Here is a 21496-nt window from a genome sequence, read left to right as displayed (position 1 = left end):
CAAGGGCTAGATTTTAAATCAGTTACACAAATGCTTGTTTTCTGGTAAAATGTTGGTTTCAAATACCTATAGTTCAAAACTGTATTAAGTTATTTGAGCCATCTTTTGCCAGGGCAATGACAGTGGAGATATACCATGAAGCCTATACAATGAAGTCTATACAATAATTATAACTACACATTGACCTTCAAAATTGATGAATAATAAGCCTGCCCTGAGAATTATTTACCAGAGTAAAAAGGGTGACAACTAGGGTTATGATCATGTGCTCAATTCCATCATGAAAAGCCAAATATTATACCTTAAAATACACTGCATAAAAATTGTGCAGTTTCCTAGATACAGGAGGTGTCTCATCTTACCCCACTCTTTCCGGCTGTGCCTTGTGAAGGTATTCAAACCCTAAAAATGAATTCTGTCATTTGCTGAATTACAAAGCTCCTGAGGTATATATATATATATATATATATATATATATATACATATACATACACACACACACACACACACAAACACACACACACACACACACACACACACACACACACACACACACACACACACACACACACACACACACACACACACACACACACACACACACACACACACACACACACACACACACACACAGTATATGACCACCATTCATTATTTAGTCTGTTTTCACATGACACTCAAGTCCTTACTGAAAAAACATCCTTCTTCATCCAGATTGATAGCATTATTTAGGGGCTGAACTATTCTATACAGTGTCTCAGTAGTCTGGAAGTGTAGTTTACACTTCCTGATAACTGAACAAAAGGTGCATCCATTGTATACATCCATTGTATTACATAAAAAAAAACACCATTTCTTTTTTTAATCTGTCCTTACAGAAAAAAAAATTCTGGAAACGCTAAAATGTCACATAAAAATTGAATTTTGAATACATAAATGAATACATAAAAAAACATCAAGCTTGAAACTGAAAATGAAAGGGGTTTGAACACTTTTGCAAGGCACTGTAGTTTAATTTCAATTGAAAACCATTTGCAAATAAATTTTTTTGTAGATGAAATTTGAGATTTTACATTAACAAGCATTGAAAAATTTAAATAAATAAGAGCAAACATAAGGCTAAAGGCCCGTGCACACCAAGAACAATAACTACAACGTTAATTATAAAGTTTGAATCATTGTTCAAATTCTATAAGAATATCAAAGACAACACCACAGCTATAACATTAACAACAGAGGAATGATATTATTGGAATCACTTTAAGAACAATTTTTTTCCCGGCTGATGAACGATAAAAAAATGTCAGAATCCACACGACTTCAAGGAGCTTGAGCTTGAGTGCTGTTAATTGCAGCACTCGATTATAGTATCCAGAATGTTATCATTAGGTGTGGAAACCAATTATTGTTACAGTTAACTTTCTTGGTGTGAACAGGCCTTTCAAATATGGAATCTGCCATCTCAGAAATCCTATTGGAGTGGTCTAGTTTTGTGAGTATTGTGTCAGGCACTCTTGCCTGACAACTTCTCATCAAAGTCCCATGGACAAACTTCAGCCATGTTGAGGTAAGAGGACGGTGTTTGTGTTGTGTGGTTCTCAGTTGTTGGAGTGTGTTTATCATTTGAGGTAACACTTGGCAATGGCTCTGTCTCCCAAGGGCAAACATCAGGACGTTTACTGCTGCTGATGGTGGTGTCTCTAGTAGAGCTCCTTCTCCTGCCAGATGCCACCATGGCAGTTTGGTCTCCCTCTGATGATTGGCTTGTGCGTCGTTTCTCAGAAGGTTTGCTTGAGGAGCTTCTCCGCTCCTTGCTCTTAGACCTTCGTTTATCATCCTCTTTATCCTTAGCTTTCTCTTTGGAAGAGCAGGATCCTTTTCTTTTCGAGCAAGAATCTCTTCTCTTTGAATGGTGTGTGGGGCTGGAAGTCTTGTCCTTGTTGGGGGACAGAGGGGGATCATAATCCCAAGGGCAGATATCCACCATGAGAGCTGGAGGCTGCAAAAGGCTTCCTGTGGACTTTGAGATATCTGAGAGGACCATCCTGGGCTTTCCATCTGTGGGTGTGACACTTTTCTTGCGTCTTGTTCTCTCAGGGGACAGTCCTACAGGCTCCATTTGTTGGACAGATGGATCTTCGAAGTTCCATGGAGTAGCGTCTTTGTGAGCAGTGAGGTTGAGAGGTGATTTCGGTTTCCTCCCTTCATCCCTGTCCCCAGTCTTATCTCTGGAGCGACGGCGATTTGACGGAGATTGGCCCAAACCTTTTTGTTTGTGTTGAGACTTGTGTCCAGTTTTTGCACTGCTCCCATGGATCGTGGTGGTTTCAGAGGGGGCAATGGAAACATGCTTTTGGGCCCTCCCCTCCGATGGAGTGGGTAACTCCTCCACTTCCCAAGGACACACCTCAGAGAGGTCGTACAGATCCTTGCTCTTCCCTGGTTCAGAACAAATGGAGGGCTGGCTGCCACTCACCTGCTGCTTCATGATGCCCATCTTACTAGGCGTTTTGGTGTACTCAACCGACTGGCTGATGATCATTTTTGGAAAACACTCATTCATTCGGGATTCATTGACTTCTGAAAGCGCAGTGCTATCCTTTGCTTTAAGACCCTTTTTACTGGCATCTTCCACACTGTGAGTCTTCCCCGCAATGCCCAGTGTCCTTTCTTTGGCGCTAGTAATGACAGACAGTGACTTCTGTAACATAGAGGTCCGAAGATGTGCAGACTTTTTTTCTGGTGCTAAATTATGTGCACTGGCGGACTTACACACTAAGGGCACTGATTCAGTAGATTCAGCTAACTCAACCTTTGGCACCTCGTGGTTCTTTTTGTTGGACCTCCGGCCCATCAAGGTGTCAAGCAGAGAAGCCTCAGTAGTAGAGTTCTCAATTTTTTCTTCAGGCACCCCATTGGTTTCCCCACCTTGGTCATGTGTATGGTCATAGCTATGAGATCTCTTCAGTGAGAACATCTTGCTCTTCAGCGATTCTTCTCTTGACTTCCCAGAGTGAGATGGATCAAAGGGGTTTCTCCTCAGGGTGCTTCTGTTACTCCCATGCTCACTTCCATCTCGATCTTCTCGGCTGTACTGGCGACTCACCGTCTCAGGTATTTCTGTGATGCGGCGCATAAGTGTCCGTCCAAGTCCCCTCTTGGAACTGCGTTTTTTCTGTAAGTGAGGGTTATTAGCCAGCATCTTCTTTCTTTTATAGATCTCCAGTTGGGAATAGAGTTTCTTGAGCTCCTCCTGACAAAGGCAAAGAACACACACACACACACACACACACACACACACACACACACACACACACACACACACACACACACACACACACACACACACACACACACACACACACACACACAAACAACTACATAATCAATATTTTTCTACTTGTGTCACTTGTAGAAGAACAACTGAATTAAAATATGTATTTAAGCGAGAGTTCACCCATGGTTTACTCACCCTAGGTGTATATGACTTTCTTCTTTCAGACGATTACAATCGGAGATATATTAAAAAATATCTATTTTATAATATAAACAAATAGTTAATAAAGTCCTTTTGAAGCGAAGCGATGCGTTTGTGTAAAAAAAAATCCATATTTAAAACATTTTAAAACCTAAAGGACCTAGCTTCCGACAGACAGACATACGCATTGATTTATGATGAAAGAGTAACTCCTGACCTGACGCATGACGTATTGATGAACGTTAAAGCGCAGAGAATAGTGCAAAATAAAACACGGTTTGAATTAGTCTAAACAAGTCTAAAACAAGAATTTTTGTCTGAGGATTTCGATATAAGAGAAGAGGATCTTGAGTTTTTTGCCCAGCCCCATTTCTTTACACCACGAGAGGCATCAAAACTTACGATACTCCTACTTCATACATCACGTCAGGGGTTACTCTTTGGTGTAAGTCAATTTGCGTAGGCCGTCTGTCGGAAGCTATTTTTTTAATCTATAAAGTTTTAAATATGGATTTTTTTTGCTTCAGAAGTATTTATTTTGTATTATTGTATTATTTTATTAACTTTTATGATGGACGGATGCACTTTTTAGGACTTCAAAATCAGGACTGCCATTCACTACCATTAAAAAGCATGGAAGAGCAATTATATTTTTTAATTAAAGGTTTAATAACTTAAGTTTTAAGTTAAAGTGTTCGTCTGAAAGAAGCCAGTCATATACACCTATGGTTTGAGGGTGAGTAAATCATGTGATAATTTTCATTTTTATGTGAACTATCCCTGTGAAAAGTGTAAAAAATATAATTTTCTTATATAACAGGATTATATAACATTATATTTCTTATATAACAGGAAAACAGGATTGGAAAGGGCCAAGAGCTGGGATTCGAACTCCAGTCACCCAAAGCGCCACTACGCTGTGCGTCAGGGCACTGATCATGACACTATCGACTCCAATCACACTTGAAAGTTCCCATAAAACATGGAAACCCAACATGTGTGTGTGTAAATGATCAAGGGCCAGTAAAGAGGTCTTACCCTAATGTCTTCAGGGTCCAGACTGTGCTCACTCCAGGCTGATGTTATGCTGCTGTTCAGGCAGGAGCCTGAGTGACCCATATCCAGCTCTTCTTCATAAGCCTCTGTGGCTATATCCTCCCGGGTATGAGTTCCAGTGAACAAAAACTGCAGTGAAGCATGAAACAAACGATGAATATTTCATTAAAAACATAACCATAAGCTGTTCAATATTTTTCTATTCTATATTCTAAAGATCTAAGGACAAGGGTAATAATCACCTTTGGAATGAGAAGTAATCCCAGAGTAACTGTCACTGTCAGGTGCGTATGGACGAAAAATAATATTAGCATCCAGTCTGGATGCAGCCCAGTGCCAAGAGAGAACCTGTAGATGAGACAAATGCTTGTTAAAGGTGTCAAAAATGATTTTTGACATTTCTTGACTTTCACTTCAACTCCAACCATACCTAGGCTGTTCCCACCATTTTATCTGTAACCTAATGAAAGCAAAGAATGCACAATAGCTGGGTAATTGATGCTTTATCTGTGTATTTTATCATTCTCATGCTGCGACGGAGAAAAATGGGAAATGCAGTTGGTCGTACAAGTCTGTTTCCTCATAAATCAGTTCAATGAGCAGAATTTGCTGGAAAGCTTCAATGGTATTCTTACTTAGTATACAAAAAGACTGCAAACTGAATTATAGCATCAACATTCACAATTACATTTTATTATAAAGAATACCAATTTGATTTAGTCAAATCTTTATTTCAAATGCTCAAAAAGTTAAAACTTTATGGTACTGCCTTCAGTGAGTCAGGCATTCGTTATAAATCACACAAAAACTGCACTTGAGTTAAAAATAATGACAATTGTTAATATAATTTATGGAATTAATAATTGAATTAGAATTCTTCCTTATTTATTCATGGTCTCAAAATTAAATGTCTTACATAATGCAAACCTTGAAAGTTGAGAGTGACTTGCAAAAATAATTCACTACAAAATTGCTTTTCGCTCACTGATCTCTATAAAGATAGATATACTATATATTATCTACATTATAGATAAGTGTTTCTGCAATTTTTTAAATCAACACAGCCATTCCAATGCCACAACTTAGAATTCTAAGTTTCCCATTCTAAATAAGACTTTGCTCATTCATTCATGTGTTCGGATCTCGTAATAATTCCAACTCCACTTGATGGGCACATTAAAGATTAAGGCACTCGTAATTAAGACTTCATGATGGTGTTTATATGCACTCAACCCATATACATTCATTCTGACATCACCTGAACACAACATATGACCTATTTTTGGGTTAGTTGAGAACCACAGCTCGAGGAAAGTGTGGTCAAAGAGAGTGAAACTAAGGAGCAACAGAGCATTCTGAAAGATGGCAGAGGAGACAAGAACAGGGTGAATGGGTTTATTTTAAGCCTTAGTAGTTTTATGTGCGAGCTGTCATCAGCAGACATATTTTATGAGCCTTCTCTCAAGGCTTATCATTGCTGCATTCATGATGCTTGTCGTTTAGCTGAGGCCAGCTTTCTTCACTCTCTTTTTACAAGTTTAGTGCAAAGTTCTGCTGATGTGACTCAAGTTTTACATTCTAATTGGGGCCCAGACAACTTTCAGTCATTTTTAGGGGGAATGGTTACACAAAACTCCAACAATTCACGTTAAACAAATCCCTTCAAATTTGCAATTTAGTGTCGCACTGACTGACGGTTGCAGAAAAACTGTACCTGTGTGTGTCTACATAGAGCCACTAATAAACCCGGTAACTTTAGCATGCTAACGGCCAAAACTGATGTGACGTCCCTTGTGAAAATAGTACAGGCGAGTACTTATTACGGAAATCATATACTTTGTAATGTAATGGTTTTAGGACACTTAATTGCATGTCAACTGCAATTACATAAAACATTATATAGTTAAAAATATTTTAAAAGCATTTAGCTGAACTTGAGAGTGCTTTTTTGATCACTTAAATAGGACACAATTACATTTTATATGTAATTTCATAATTATTTTTATTTATGAGCATTTAGGTAAACTAAAATTGAAACTTGTATCTCATGCATTTAAATATATTTGTAATTATTTACAAATTTAGTATGATGAAGTTGCAATTTAGTACATTAAAAATATATTAGCAATTCCAAATAACAAGTACTTCACATACACTTTACTAAGATAGTCCACACATCAAAATAAGTGTACTTTAAGGCAACATTTTTAACTTGACATTATAACAAAAAGGCACTTGAAGTGTACTTGAGTGTGTTAAGAAAGTCATGAAAGTCTTCCGTTTAAGTAGGCCTACACTTAAGTAGACTTTTTTTTCCCAATAAAATATTCTATGCAAGTTTTTAAAAAATATACTTTTAAGATTTGAAAAAGTACACTACAAATGCACATGGTGTAACTACCTGTCACAGGTTGGTGGCTTTAATGAAGCGCACAAAGGAAATACTAGTGATGTGACATTTGAACCGAGGCGTCGGAGCTTGTGTCGAGAAAAAATTAGATGGTTCTCACTGCGGAACATGAAATCCACGGGGAGGAGTCGGATCCAGATCCAACTCCTCCCACCTTACATACACCGTCCTAAACCTAGCCAACTCCGCCCCCTGATCCCTAAACACACCCCTAATCCCTAATCCCTAAACCCAACCCTAATCCTACCCATCTCCACCCCTTGGATCTTGATCCGACTCCTCCCCGTGGATCTCATGTACTGCATTGAGGTGCTACTGGAAAAAATGGGCGTGCCAGATGAAGCCGCGATTCGAGGCTTGTGTTGTTAACGTGAAAAATCATGTGACCAATGACAAACGAGGCGTCGGGTTTGTGTGGATACGTCATCGGTTCGGTCTGAGTGTCGGTACGGATAAAGGGGATTCGAAACTCGCGCCACCTTCTGGGTGTTGTTAGGAGTAGTAGAAGCAGTTGTAGTAGTGTCAGAGAGTCAAAGAACTCTCATTGTTATTGACGTTATTGAGTCATATATGTGTTAGGGCTGTATATTATTACATTATAGTAGCTATATTATAGTCTTGTTATATTAATGAGATAAGATTATTTGGATTTTTGGATTTGGACTGCTTTTTGTTTTTGGATCGCCCTTTTGGATTTGTTTGCTTTTTGCGACTCTTCCTTTTTCCTGGTAATGGAGCCAGCTAGAAAGAGGAAATCCTCCCCTGTCTGGGCTCAAACGAAGCATCAGTATCCTCATTTATACCAACTGGCACTGGCAATTTTATGTTCCTCTGCGTCCGAAAGGATATTTTCCAAGGCTGGAGAGGTTTTGTCCAAGAAGAGGAATCGTCTAAACCCCGACACACTTAAAAAAATTCTGTTTCTCAATAAAAATCTATTGTAATCCTTCCTTCACCCACCCCAATCTGCAGTGTTGCAGTTTGCTCCTCTATATCCCCAGTCCCATAAGCACAACACTGCACTAAATCTAGTAACAGTTAACAGCACAAAACACCACAGAAACAATTCTTAACTTTTTTCCACCCCAGACTATTCTGTTGCAGTTTACTTTATTACACTCCCTCCACCATAAGCACTGCACGCAACACAGTGTCACTTTTGTTGTTCACTATCCAAACAATTTATGAATAATTAATGAACTGTGTGTGTGACAGTTGTCTATTTATTTTATACCCAGGCAATGGACAAATGTCTGCTCAGGTCTTTTTATTATTGAAAATGAAAGGTTACAGACATTAACAGTGAGAAGAAAATAAATAAATAAATATAACAGAACGGGGTGGGTAGTGGCTTTATATGGACATCATAAGGCTGCTCAGGTCATTGGTCCAGAATTAATTAATTTGTCTGCTACTTCTTTGCACAGTAGCTAGGTGTCACTAGTGAGCAATGCTGAATGAAGCTTCGAGTAATGAACCTTAAGGTGAAGCAATGGGTTGCGAGGTCTCAGTGGTTCAGGAAGCCTCATTTTGCCATCACTAGGAAATACTAACCAGGAGAATAACAACGAGAAAAACACAACCACATACACCTCGATGATAAACATTGATATTTAAACAATACAAGACAAGGAAGTAACTGAAACTGAGGGGTTAAAATACACAGGGCAAACAAAAGAGCTAATGAGGTAATTAACTAGACACACCTGAACAGACTACTCAATCAATTAGTAACCAGGGAAACAAACAGGCAGGGAATGGAGGAGAACAGAACCAATTAACAAACTAACAGCAAACAGTAGAACAGAAATCAAACAGAATAGAAAACCTGAAAAGCAGACTCCGACTCTGAAACTATCCATAAAAAACTGTTTACATGGAGTAAACTATATTAGGCATTACATATACTATAGCCTACTCAACAAGAAGTGCAACCATCTAAGTATTTCAACCTCAAAAAGGACAGATTTAGATAACTTCACAGCTCAAATAATGAACAGGTTTTTACTGAATAATTAATATCCGTGCTTAAATTAAAAATACAAGCTTCACATTTCTGCTTTTAAACCCTCTGGTATGTTAGCCTGGTTTACTACTAAAAATGTAGAAGACATTAAATTACTGTTAATAATCATTACATTCTCTCACAAATAACGTCAATAGACCTTGTGTTTAGTGTTTTGAATACACTGAACATTCCTTTAAGAAGCTTTCTTAAGACTGCTGTGGTAAATATAAGTGGATGTGGGTTGGAGTTTCATAAGATGTGGGTATTACTGTCATTCTCTAAAAAAGAAAACAGGTAATCTTTTTCTTGTGGGTGTAGTAACTGACATTTAGACACTCTTGAGGGAATGAAGTGGCATGCTGTACAGATTAGAGAATCACTTTAAAGCCTTACTGAAACAACTAGAAGGAAAGGACAAAGTGAAATTAACTTGTTAAATCAAACAACATATATTTTAGCTGGTGATATGTTTAAAAGGGTTTTGTTGAATTTCAAGGCTGATTAGATTTAGCAGTTAGCTTCTGCTCTTAGATTGTTGTATTGTTGTGTATCCTATCCTCTTGTAGAATCATATCCTGCTTCCTAAATACCTGATCAAAAACAAGAGTGTTATCCGAACGTCTTGTTCAAAGCAAAAGTGCTGTTTTTAACTAGTTGACGCAATAGTAGGATAACGACTGGAATACACAACGACTTCTGCATCGATTTTCAGTCTGGGTGTGTTGCCGCTAGTTGCTGAAAGTCTACAAGATTGTCAAATTTGTCAACTTTGATCACCCAAAATATGCAGTGTATGATTGATACAGACTTCAAACATGTTTGATATTTTGAGCACATATTTAGAACACATTGTTTTCATTTTGCATGCGTCTCTTAGAAACGAAGCACGTTTACACGTGCATTTGTTGTGTTTGGAATGACTTGAAAAATCATTGATCCTCAGTCGTTTAGTGTGATGCCCAGTTTTTCTCTGTAAGCAGATACAAAGTCAGCAAGAGTAAAATGCCTAGTTCTGTTCAGATTTTAAAAATTGTCAGAGGCGGACAGAGTACACAGCTTCATTACTTGAGTAAAAGTACAGATACCCCTTGCTAAATTTTACTCAAGTACAAGTAAAAGTACTACAGTCAGATGTCTACTTAAATAAAAGTACTGAAGTACTTGTTTTTAAAAGTACTTGAGTATCAAGAGTACAAGAGTACATTTTCTAAATATTGCATTACTACTGCCACACGTCCGGATTTTGGCCGGACAGTCCGGATTTTAAGCCCCCTATTTGGCGCAGTCTCAAGCCGGACACTCATTTGCCCTCGTTTTTGGAGTTGTGCTGAATTGTTTAAAAAAATTAACCTATAAAAATCCCGCATAATTGATAGCGGCTCCCTGATGCGAGTAAATTAGTTCAAATCTCCTGGAATCTAGAGCCGCCTATGCAAGACAGAACATAGCCTACTGTATGTGCTCCAAACAGTGTAGCGCACGGCAGAGAGGGAGAGAGCGAGAGACCTTGCGTGCCCTAGCCGTGAAATGACTTCTTGCAGGTTGGGACGTCTGTGTCCTCCTTTTTGGTGTTATGGAAATGGCCACCCTAACCACATTGCTTACATTTATGTACAGAAACGTCCTACATGGAGTTATGAAAAATGTGAATGTTAATACCTTGGAGAATGTAAAAGGAATTGAAAGTAAAATCAAGTCATTTTCATATTTTTACCAGGTTGCTTTATTTAACATTTAAGAAAATTTCAGAAAATTGAAATAGTCTGGCGAGGTGGGGCCACGGGTTGGCACATTCCCGGGATGGACCTGCTGCGTCTTCATCCATTGATTCGTCCATGGTTTCGTCTCTTATCTAAATCTGACCATGGAGTTGACTTTGGCGGAAAGCTGAAGGTGATTGCTGATAGGCTGTCCCAATAAGTGGCGCCGAGTGCACAATCCACTCACGTTTGAGAGGGAAACAACAAATCGAGGGTTTCCGAGATTTTTCTTTTTTCCTTTTTTTTTTTTTAGAAGTAGTAACGGGTACTCACGGTTATGGATAGAAATGTAGTGGAGTAATGAGTACAATATTTGCTTCTCAAAATTACATGAGTAAAGTCACGAGTACTCCCCAAAAATGATACTCGAGTAAAGTACAGATCCCTCAAAATTGAACTTAAGTACTGTACTCAAGTAAATGTACTCCGTTACTGTCCGGCTCTGACAATTGTGTAGTGTATTCCAGCCTTAAGTTGTTAAGCATAATATGCAAGCTTTCAGTATCACAGAAACCTGTTGTCAAACGCTGCAGGTGACTTCTATTACTAAAATAGCTTCACTGAAATGCTACATTACATTTCTTAGCAACGAGGTGGAAGCATCACTGTTTTTTGAAGTAATTCAACACACAGCTTCACTATTAATAGAGAGACGCTGCATAGACGAAGGTAATTCACACATATTCTCTCTCTCTCTCTATCTCTATCTAATAAATGTAATCTTACCAAACTGCTTTATCTCTGTGTCTGATTTATAGTGGGCAGAATCATTTAACGACCTGTAGACAAAACAACTTGCGTAAATAACTGTTTTTTTTTTTTACCATTCCAGTCTCCGCTTTGAGTCGGGTGGTTCTTAGCCTCCATGTGGATTATCCCTTACTTATGCTAGTTCCGTTCTGGATGTTAAAGGTTTTTGGATAGAGGCATACCACTCAAAATTGCATTTTATGCACGACTCATTGGTTTATTAAATTCATTTATAGACAATTTTTGACTATTATTGATACTCTTGTGTTGGATCTGGATGGCCATTTACTTTAAAGAGATTATGAATTTATCAGGCTACTCATGTGAAAACAATATAAATGTCCTTTGTGAAGCAATGTGTTGGGTATGAAATTGTTTTGATACACTGGATAAACACTTATTCGTTGCACTTGTTGTTTGGGGCTCATTAAACATTTTTTGCATATGTGCCTTCTGCGCCACTGATGCATACATAGTATAATAGAACTCTTTGCACATGAAAAACCTTTTAAAAAATCAGTTTGTATTTCATTTGCATTTCAGCTCTCATGCTATTCCTCAAGTATTGTGTTGCATTCCGCTCATAAAGCAGCCTGTCTCATAAATAAACATGGAAAGCATGTCATCTTAATCATGCTTCTGCTGTTCCGCTACTCATAACTAATGCACATTGCTCACCTAATGATGTGAAATATTGCAGAGATAAGGAGTTCATTATAAATGGCGACTGCCAAGTAGCGAGGTTCGTGGAAAGCGGAGGGGACGGTCCTTACAGCATAGCACAAATAGATGCCCCACAGCAGGAACAGGAACTCCGCTAGAACAGGAACACAAGAAGACACAGCACAGTGCCGTCACTAATTATTTAGTGTGTCAAGTCTGGGAATGCCAGCTGAAAAGATGTGATTTCACACGGCCTAAAAGGCTGTTTCCCCTCCCTCCCTCTTTTGCCACATCACTCAAGGTAACAAGTCAATGGTGCATGAACATCTTCAAAATGACGTTTGAGACAACAACAACAACCTAAAACAAAATATGTTTTGGTATTTGAATGTAGTTGATATTATTTTTTCCCATTTTAAATATATGCAGTAGGTTTAGGAATCCAGAACCCTTTCTTATTCAGAATCAGTTACATAAAAAACAAAACAGAAAAATATTAGTGTCTGTAACAATCCCAGGTCAAAGATGTAGGCGGCAGAATAAGTATTTCCCAGTAACAGCTAGATTTATTCAACGCAGGCAAACAACATGAATGCTATGCACAAATACTGGACCATGACCGTGACACAAACAGAGAAACTTAGACAGAGATAATGAACTAAATGATAAGCAGTTTTAATGATTAATCAGTATCCATAGAAACTAATGACTGGTGTGGTCAGGGAGGAAAGGTGGGGGCTTGGGGGGGTGGACAAGGAGCCGATGAAGGGCTGATGAGAGGAGATGACGAAGGGCTGGTAAAAGCAGGCGGGACAGACCAAGGAGGTGATGATGGAGTAAGAAGCCAAGGAGGAGATGATGGATGGAGAGACTAGGCGATGATGACCCAGAGCTCAGCCATGAACGATAGCCCAAGGTATTGACATGACCGATGACATCCGCAAAATGGCCGACAGAGACAGAGTTGATGTGAGGGGATCCCAGGGCGCAGACAGAGAGCTGATGGGTTTGCGTGACACCACTGGCTCTGGAGACCAAGCCAGGGTGCTGCGATGAGCGCTCGAGGTGGAGTTTGAGTGCCCAAGGACTTAGGCGGAGCCGGTGTGCTCGAGGACCAAGGTGGATCCGGGGAGAGGGCGGAGCCCGCTGGAGCAAAACGGTGGATGGCTCGTAAGTCCGCGGCACAGACAGGATGACGACTGACCGAGGAGGAGCCGGAGGGACGAGGGAGCCTGGTGTAGCCGCAAGGCTGAGGGTCTCTAGTGGAGCCGAGGGTGAGAGGAGGCAAAGCAGAGCTGACAGGCAGAGGTGGAGCAAAGGAATCAGAGGCCAGAGGCGAAGCCAAAGGATCGACTCACTCAGGCGAAGTTGGTGGTAGAAGGACCTGAGGCTTCACGTTGATGCAAGGGGAAGCTGAAGGGCTGCAGGCATCCAGCAGAGACGGGGCTGGAGGACTGGCTGAGCTTTGCAGTGATGGTGATTGAGGTAAGTTTGACGGGATAAGCAGTAGTAGTAATTCAGTGTTCTTGCTGAGCGATGCTACCGTTTCTCCGTTGGGCAGAACCAGTGGTGATGATAGTTTTGCTGATGACTCTAATGATGAAAGTTCAGGGTGGGAATCATCCCTTCAGAGCCCCAATCGATCAGCCAGTCCTAGGTGTCAAGCTCCACCAGGACTCCCACCAGGACGATGTTTGCTGGCTCACACCCCGGTCAGATTTTCGTTGGGACTTCGGGCGTTATTAGGTGTTGTCGTCACAGGGTTTGCGGCGGGTGGAAGCTCTCCATCTACAGGGGGCTCTGGTGTTGTCGTCTCTGTGGTTAGGGGTGGTGGTGAGCTGGGATCTGGGTTTGGCTGCAGTATGGATCAAGGGGAGATGCTTTCCAGACAACGGGTGATGGCCTCCTTTCAATCAAGTTCTGTGGTGTCTGGGAAGTCTACTGGATGTTAGTAGTTAGCCCCGATCCAGAAGCTTTAAAGTCTCATCATCGAGGGCTGTCTTTAAAGTGAGCTGACTGAATTGAAGGGCAAAGTTCATTAGACGAAGTTCTTCTCGGGCTAGTGCAGCGAATTTCGCTGCATAATCCATTTGGGCACAAACAATACTGGACCTTGAGTGATACAAACAGAGGAACTTAAATTGACAGAGATAATGAACTAAATGATAAGCAGCTGTGATGATTGTCACATGGGCTGTGCCGATGGGGCTGTCAAGCTTCTGACTCAAATTATGCCAATTTATTGAGTCAGACTCAAATAGTCAATTTATGCTATGCCCACTATGTTTGTGCCTATTCAAAGCCTAGTGAGGTAGGTCTTCACTCAGCAGGGCGTTGTAGGTATTGGTTCCCTATAGCGTCAATGCCAAATGCAGCATCGAAGTTCCATTTTGAAAGGGGGCGTCTTAGGTTGTGTATGCAACCTGGTTGAGAAGGGGAATGAGATGCTGTGTTTCATTGCCACACATTGGGCCTGCCTACTGTGTGTACTGCCTACTGTCTCTCTCAGACAAAAGAGTTGATGACGTGTAACTCGGGTGTCCTTTTATACTCATTTGCACTCTGCACGTGACGTCATGGACTGCCATCCACCAATGAATTTTGGCTTTTGTTTACACGTGCCTCAGACACGGGTCAAGCTGATGGCATTCCCCATAGCGTCAATACCAGACGCAGCATCTGAGGGAAACCGGAGCCCTCTAGCCCACAGCAACACAGGAAGAACATGCAAACTCCACACAGAAGGGCCTCCTGACTCAGCCGGAACTTGTACTTCTACCCACGTATGCTATACACCCTTATTATATTTAAGTTAACTTTAATTTTATTTTATTTCAAGTAAACTAAATGTTTTTATGCTTTTAGTTTTAGTTAACTATTATAACCCTGTGCTAAATAATAGTTCATTCAAAATTTGTAATGTTTTTGCCTAACAAATGGAGATGAATAAGGAATGAGAGAAATTAGACTAATTTTGTATCTTCAAGAAGGAAAAAAAATACTAAAAATATAGCCTGTATCTTTTTATTTTCTCCATTCAAATCGTGTACATTAATGATACAAGCCAGGATGTCTTTGTGCGTGTACATGAAAAGATTTAATGAGTTTTGAGGGTAGTTTCCAGTTCCTCCTGTGCTTCATGCTGTAAGCAGAAGGTACTCGAGCTGTCAAAGAGAACTGTCTCTGCATCACTGGCCACGTCTCACACCCTCATGCCTTAAATGCTATCTGGCCACACTCAAATGATCAGATTATACATCTAACATCTCTTCTGTCAAAGCTGGACACAGTTACCTGTTAACCGAACATATTGTTTGCCAAGCCACGTTATTTTAAATTTGCACTGCTCTTGGTAGATTTCAATGGTCACAATGGAAATCAGTTTAAATTTTTGACCTGCTGTATGAATTTTGCTCTCTGATACTGGTTCAAGTAGAATTAATATAAGAATAAGAACTGACCAGCAGCCATCATGTAGTCCCAGCTGTCTAATAGACACATGCTGAACTGCAGGCCCTCTTGGGTGACACCGATGTCAATGAGGGTGTGATGGGTGTCGTGGTTCTGGCATACGGCTGAGGTCCAGGCCACTAGGAACCACACAACCACCAGCAAAATCACAGCAAGCAGACGCAGAACCCTCCAGCTGGTCATATACGGGATCCGCTGGGCAGTGCGTGACAGGAACACTTTTAAACCCCTTGGTATGAAAAGGAAGGACAAGACACAAACATAAGATAAATTAAAGCAACACTCATGTAGATTTTAGCAAGAGCATAATTGTTAGATGGATAATATCTACCTTTACAGTAAAATATTATGATTTTATTCGTGAAATGCAGCAGGAGCTTCATTGTTTACTGATCATTTCCCTCTTCTGTTCAGCCACTAAGTATACATTTTTTTAATATAACAGTTTTTTCTAATTTTAACTAAATTCAAATTCTGTTATCTGTTACCTAAAGTTAACTTATCATACGTGATTGTTAATTTATTACATTTATATTAAATTCAAAAAGACAACATCTCTATATAATTTTACTTGAAACTATTATCTCTGATCATTCAGTTTGTTATAGTGAAGTTGGCAGGATTATTTTTACCTGTACAATTTGAGAATCACTGTTCCATAAACGATGGCAAAGCCGAGCAAACGGGCCCATCTCAAGAGAATACACCGGATAACACTTGGGTTAAAATAATGTATCATAACCTGATGAGACAAGATAAAAATAGGGAGTAATGAAATCACTGGGTGCTTTTTTTTGCATTTACTTCTTCATATATTGTGGCTGTAATTATGTAAAAAAGACTTTCAGAATTTCACTGATGCTCTTCATAAAACAGAAGGTAGCTGGCTTAATCCTGATGAAATCTGTTAAGACTATGTCTCAGTTAGGCCTATATTTCACATTCAAATCAAAAGAAAGAAATAAGAAAATATATTTTGCATGCTTATTATTGCCCTTTTTCTTATGACATATTTTAGGAATCATCATAAATTAGGGATCATTCGAAAAACTTAAAACGTTTTGAAATTGGATATTGTATTACCATGGAAACCATGTTTTTTTAAAACCTTTTATAAAATATGGAACACAACTTTGCTAGTCATGGCTTTGATTTTCTAGCAACTTTAGAGTCCAAATTATATTGTAAAATATTGTAACGGAGTGTGGTAATAAACCAAATGCGGGATGCAACAAATAACAAACAAAGTCTTTAATGAACACAGAGAATAACACAGGACACCCAGGAGAATCAATAGCAAACTACACACATAAATTAACGAACAAGGAGAACTAGACAAGACACTGTTGAGAATAATTGACAACAATAGAAACAAAAAAGGATATAATCAGAAACGCAGGAAACAAGAACTAAACCAAACAAAACAGAATATCAAAATAAGAGTCCATAACCGTGAAAAATATATTTTTTTTATAAAAAATAAAACAAAAGTTTAGTTCAGGACTAGGGGTGTAGACAGAGGCTAATGTATGTTTCTGTCGATGGATATACTGTATGCATTCTGGCTTCCCCTAAACTTTGTTCAATCCGAGTGACGTATATATGCTCTATATGTCAAGTCATTTACGCCGTCGTCACCCGGGTGTTAATAGCTGTAAAAAGATTTGTGTGCGCACTCATCCGAAGCGTGCAAATATTGAGTTCTCTTTCAAGTCTTGCGCTTGAACGGACAAATTCACAGAAAAATTATGTCAACATGCCCGTCTTGCCGAATATCCAAGCAAACATGGTCGGTTATGTCTTAGGTGAACGTAAACAGTTGAGAAAGACAAAGCATTTGTATCAGTATCAGTGTACTGGATCCATACATTATTTCTTAAAGTGACAGCAGCCTAATATTCCTGCTGTCTGTATGTGTTTTTAACATTAGTCAAACAACAAAAGACAAGGAAATCACTCTTGTTCTTGACTAAATAACTTTTGTAACTTAATTAATAATGATTAATCTTTAGAATTTATACATTGAAGATTATATGCAATGTTGGTTTACATTTGATTAGTTTTCATGTACAGAATTTGAGTAAAGTAGCTACTGTTAGATACCTAAATAATCTGAAAAGCACTGTTTATTTGTATCTTTGTGGTCCTGTAATCATTTTTGTCTTTATTCCCTGAACATAGCACAACAAACCGAACCGTGGGTAATTTGAACCGTTACACCCCTATTCAGGACATTCTAAAATTATCTCTGTATTACAATCACATTCAAGAATTACAACCATTCCAGTTCTGATCTATGCTCACAAATGGGGTGACAGTTAACAGGTTAAAGAAAATTAAATATATTTTTAGAAGCATTATGATGTTTTACATAGTGACATTATTTTCATGTACATTTCCTCTCTAAATGCTCATTACTATAATGTGGACAAAAAAGTGATATATGATTTATATTACAAATTTGTATGTATCATGGTATTATTTGTTGTACTGCCTTTATGATGAGAAGTAATGAGAAAAACAATACTGAGAACTTGGGAGGTGAAAATGTGTCTAATTGTCAAAATGCAAACATTGGAACATTATTATTGTCTTGGTGGCCTTAAACTCGATGCAAAATATATATATTTTTATAGATTTGGAGTGAGCAGGATATGTTTTCATGAGATTGAATGAAGTACAAGTACAAGCTTTCCATACTGTCTTTGTTTAATCCTGACTCTTTATCCTCCTGAGCCTGCGAAGTGTTCATTATCCGACAAGCCCGCTGTCCCTTTTCTTCTGTCTTATTTAAAGCAGCAGAATTCAATAAATATCAGCACAGACTGATGGAATGATGCATCTGTTCTTATCTCCCCTAGGAGAGTCACTAGTACAGCTTTCCAATCCACAGTCGTCCTCTTAAATGTGCAAACAGCAAAACGGCCCCTTCAGTGTAATCAAAGAGCTCTGCCATGTGTAGCTTCTAACCTTGAGGAAGACTCAATTAACAGCACTTCTCTCAGAGAAATAAATGAGCACATGCCTTTTACATTCATCAGGATAGTGAAAATCTTAATGTAAGTCAGTCATTTTGGTTAGACATACTGACTTGTCCACACAAGAAGTTACATCAAAACCAAATTGGGGGAAAAAACAACTTTGTTATAATAATAATTTGTTACATTTATATAGCGCTTTTCTGGGCGCTTTCCATATAGAAGAGTGGAATCACCTCAACCACCACCAATGTGCAGCAGCACCTGGATGATGCGACGGCAGCCGTAGTTCGCCAGAACGCCCACCACACACCAGTTTATTTTTGGAGAGGAGACAGAGTGATGAAGCAAATAAGTATATATGGAGATGATTAGGAGGCCATGATGGACAGAGGGCAATGGACAAATTTGGCCAGGATTCTGGGTTAAACTCTTCTCTTTTTCCGAAGGACATCCTGGGATTTTTAATGACCACAGAGTGTCAGGACCTTGGTTTAACGTCTCATCCGAAGGACGGTGCTCTTTGACAGTATAGTGTCCTCGGACATTAGGACCCACAAAAACCACAGGGTGAGCACCCCCTGCTGGCCTCACTAACACCTCTTCCAGCAGCAACCTAGTTTTCCCAGGAGGTGTCCCACTGACTCAGCCCTGCTTACTTAGCTTCAGTGGGCAACCAGTCTTGGGCTACAGGTTATGGCTGTTGTCTTGGCTCTGCCTGCTTTATACTAGGCTCATTTGAGATTCACAGAAATGTTCAAAGGTAAACCTCACCAGATGCATGCTAGAAATTATGTCTAACTTGATGAGGCATCATGTTGATTTGTAGCATAATGCTATTTTTAGCCGCAGGTGCCAACATATGGCTCTGAACAACCGTGCTTTACGTTCATCAAGCTCATTTTCATGTAAAAGCAGCAATGTTTCAAATGCAACACTTTACCTGTTTTGTTGTTTGTTTATTTTTCAGATTAAAGTTTATGTTTAAAAGTTTATGTTTATGTTTGGTTCCCACCTCCTCCTTCCCTGAGCCTTTAACTTTGCTAGAGTATATTGTTATATGTTATTTTAGGCTCGTTTGGAGTGAATGCAATTGACATATTGCTGGTTTTACATTGAGATGGACATTTTCCCCAAAATCTGAAAGAAAGAAAAAAATTCTAGCTTCATGCAATCTTTTCTTATAAACACTTGAATGTGGAATGGTTTCATAAAAAAGCAACATTTTGAACAAAAAGCTGAGAAATTCACGTTTTTGTCAAAGACTATGTCCAGATCGGATTCAGAATGATGATCAAAACATGGATGGAATAGATTAAATCCATCAACACCCCCAAAGGATGAACAGTCCTACACCTTGTCCTGGGTAGAAATTTCATTCAGTAACATTAGGCAGTTTTGATTTATATGCAGTTTAATGTCCGATGATCGTGCTGCTTACATGGGCATAAGTAATGATTTTCCCCCTTTGTTTCGAACCGCAGATTCTGTGCTCTGTCAGAAAATGTGTAATAACGTCCCCTATTGTACAACAGTGAAAACATGGATTGCCGGAAAATTACGACAATGGCGGGGAAAGATTTAAGGTCATGAGAAATAAATGTTTTTGACAGGTTTTACTTATTAAATAATTGACAATGCCACATGGTCATTTGTCGGCTCTCATGAAACTCTTCATGAAACTGACATAACAGATCTTGGTAGTCAAATAGCCTACTGTTGTTCAATTCCACTGTAAACTGGTACAAATCTTGTACCTTCAGTGCTGTAGGGCAGGGAGTCAATGACAACAAAAGAGATATAGGGACATATTTGTAACTTCAGACTGGAGACAAATAGGTGTCCCCTTTTGCCTCCAACACTCTGCCATTAATTAATCAGAAGATTTATTTATAACAAGTTGTGCTAGAACTTGATGGAATCATCAATAATGCATAGCGCTACACAGCACAGCAGCATGTCACGATAGAAAATATACGAAGCCGTAGTGCATCAGAGTGCATGCACATGTTTGATCACTGACGACTGTCATCTGTTCTATTCAGAGCTTAAAATCACATCAGAATTCAGTTTGCTGTGCCATGAAAACTGAATTTGTTAGAAAAAAGTGACCATGAAACACCTTTCACAACGCATTTTTACTTACATAATGTGGCATGAAACAGAACATTCAACATCAAGTGTCAAAATTTTTATTGGATTGTGAAAAGTGGCTGTTAAATAAAAGAATAGAGCCAGGTGGTTGGAAGCGAGAGATTGAAAAAAAACAAGAGGTTGTTTTAGAGGCGATACAGGCACTGAAGATGTGAATTCACAAATGTGAATTAAAAAAGTGAATAGGATCAGTTTTGATTTCATGTTGACTTTAAGAGATGAATGACAGATGATTTTCATTCAACTTTTATGGTGCTGTGAATGCTTTTTATCGAACCATGCCATTATTGGCTTACTAAGAAAATAAAAATAAGGCCTTGCTTCATTTTTAGTTATTTCTGATTATTGCCATTTTTGTAACATTTAAGGATGAATTCACTAAACTAGTGGTCTTGAACCTTTTTCAGGACAAGGACGCTTTTATGGATAGATTGGGAAGCTCGGAGGGGAGAACGATTGCTGCTCTTACTGATATTCTTTAGTTTTTTAGACAGACGAGGCGAGAGAAAAGGAAACGGAAGCATGAGGAGCGACAGAGACGAGAGAAAAAAAATCTTGGTCCGGTTCCCACAACGCGCTGCCATCTGGTCCTCCACCAACTGGACGATCTTCTCCGCGGTGCCTGGCGGTGGCGCTGGATAGCCCTCGGTGGACGGCTCGACACTCCTCCGCCGCCTGATGGACGGCGACGGCTCCTCCGGGTTCGGGCAGACGGCAGGAGTCCCCCGTTCCCTGCTCCTCCCCATCAAGGCGGATGGCAGCAGGCTC

At 39.4% G+C, this 21496-nt stretch overlaps 1 protein-coding gene across 1 annotated transcript in view; it reads right to left on the bottom strand.

Moving 5' to 3' along the window:
• Positions 1 to 729: 729 nt before the first annotated feature.
• gpr158b (G protein-coupled receptor 158b) overlaps positions 730 to 21496 on the bottom strand; it is a 44788-nt gene continuing 24021 nt past the window's right edge. The window contains exons 6-11 of the mRNA XM_077215168.1: positions 16229 to 16338; positions 15587 to 15825; positions 12141 to 12279; positions 4777 to 4882; positions 4517 to 4663; positions 730 to 3253 (exon numbers count right to left, since the gene is read on the bottom strand). Of these exons, the coding sequence (XP_077071283.1) occupies positions 1505 to 3253; positions 4517 to 4663; positions 4777 to 4882; positions 12141 to 12279; positions 15587 to 15825; positions 16229 to 16338 (2490 nt within the window). The 3' untranslated portion in view covers positions 730 to 1504. The remainder of the gene's footprint in view (positions 3254 to 4516; positions 4664 to 4776; positions 4883 to 12140; positions 12280 to 15586; positions 15826 to 16228; positions 16339 to 21496) is intronic.

The sequence above is a fragment of the Siphateles boraxobius genome, unplaced genomic scaffold, assembly GCF_051911475.1.
Source record: "Siphateles boraxobius isolate OS27281-9 unplaced genomic scaffold, OSU_SipBor_1 1, whole genome shotgun sequence".
NCBI lineage: Eukaryota > Metazoa > Chordata > Actinopteri > Cypriniformes > Leuciscidae > Siphateles > Siphateles boraxobius.
The sequence above is the reverse complement of the archived record's forward strand: the minus strand, read 5'-3'. Positions and strand labels throughout refer to the sequence as shown.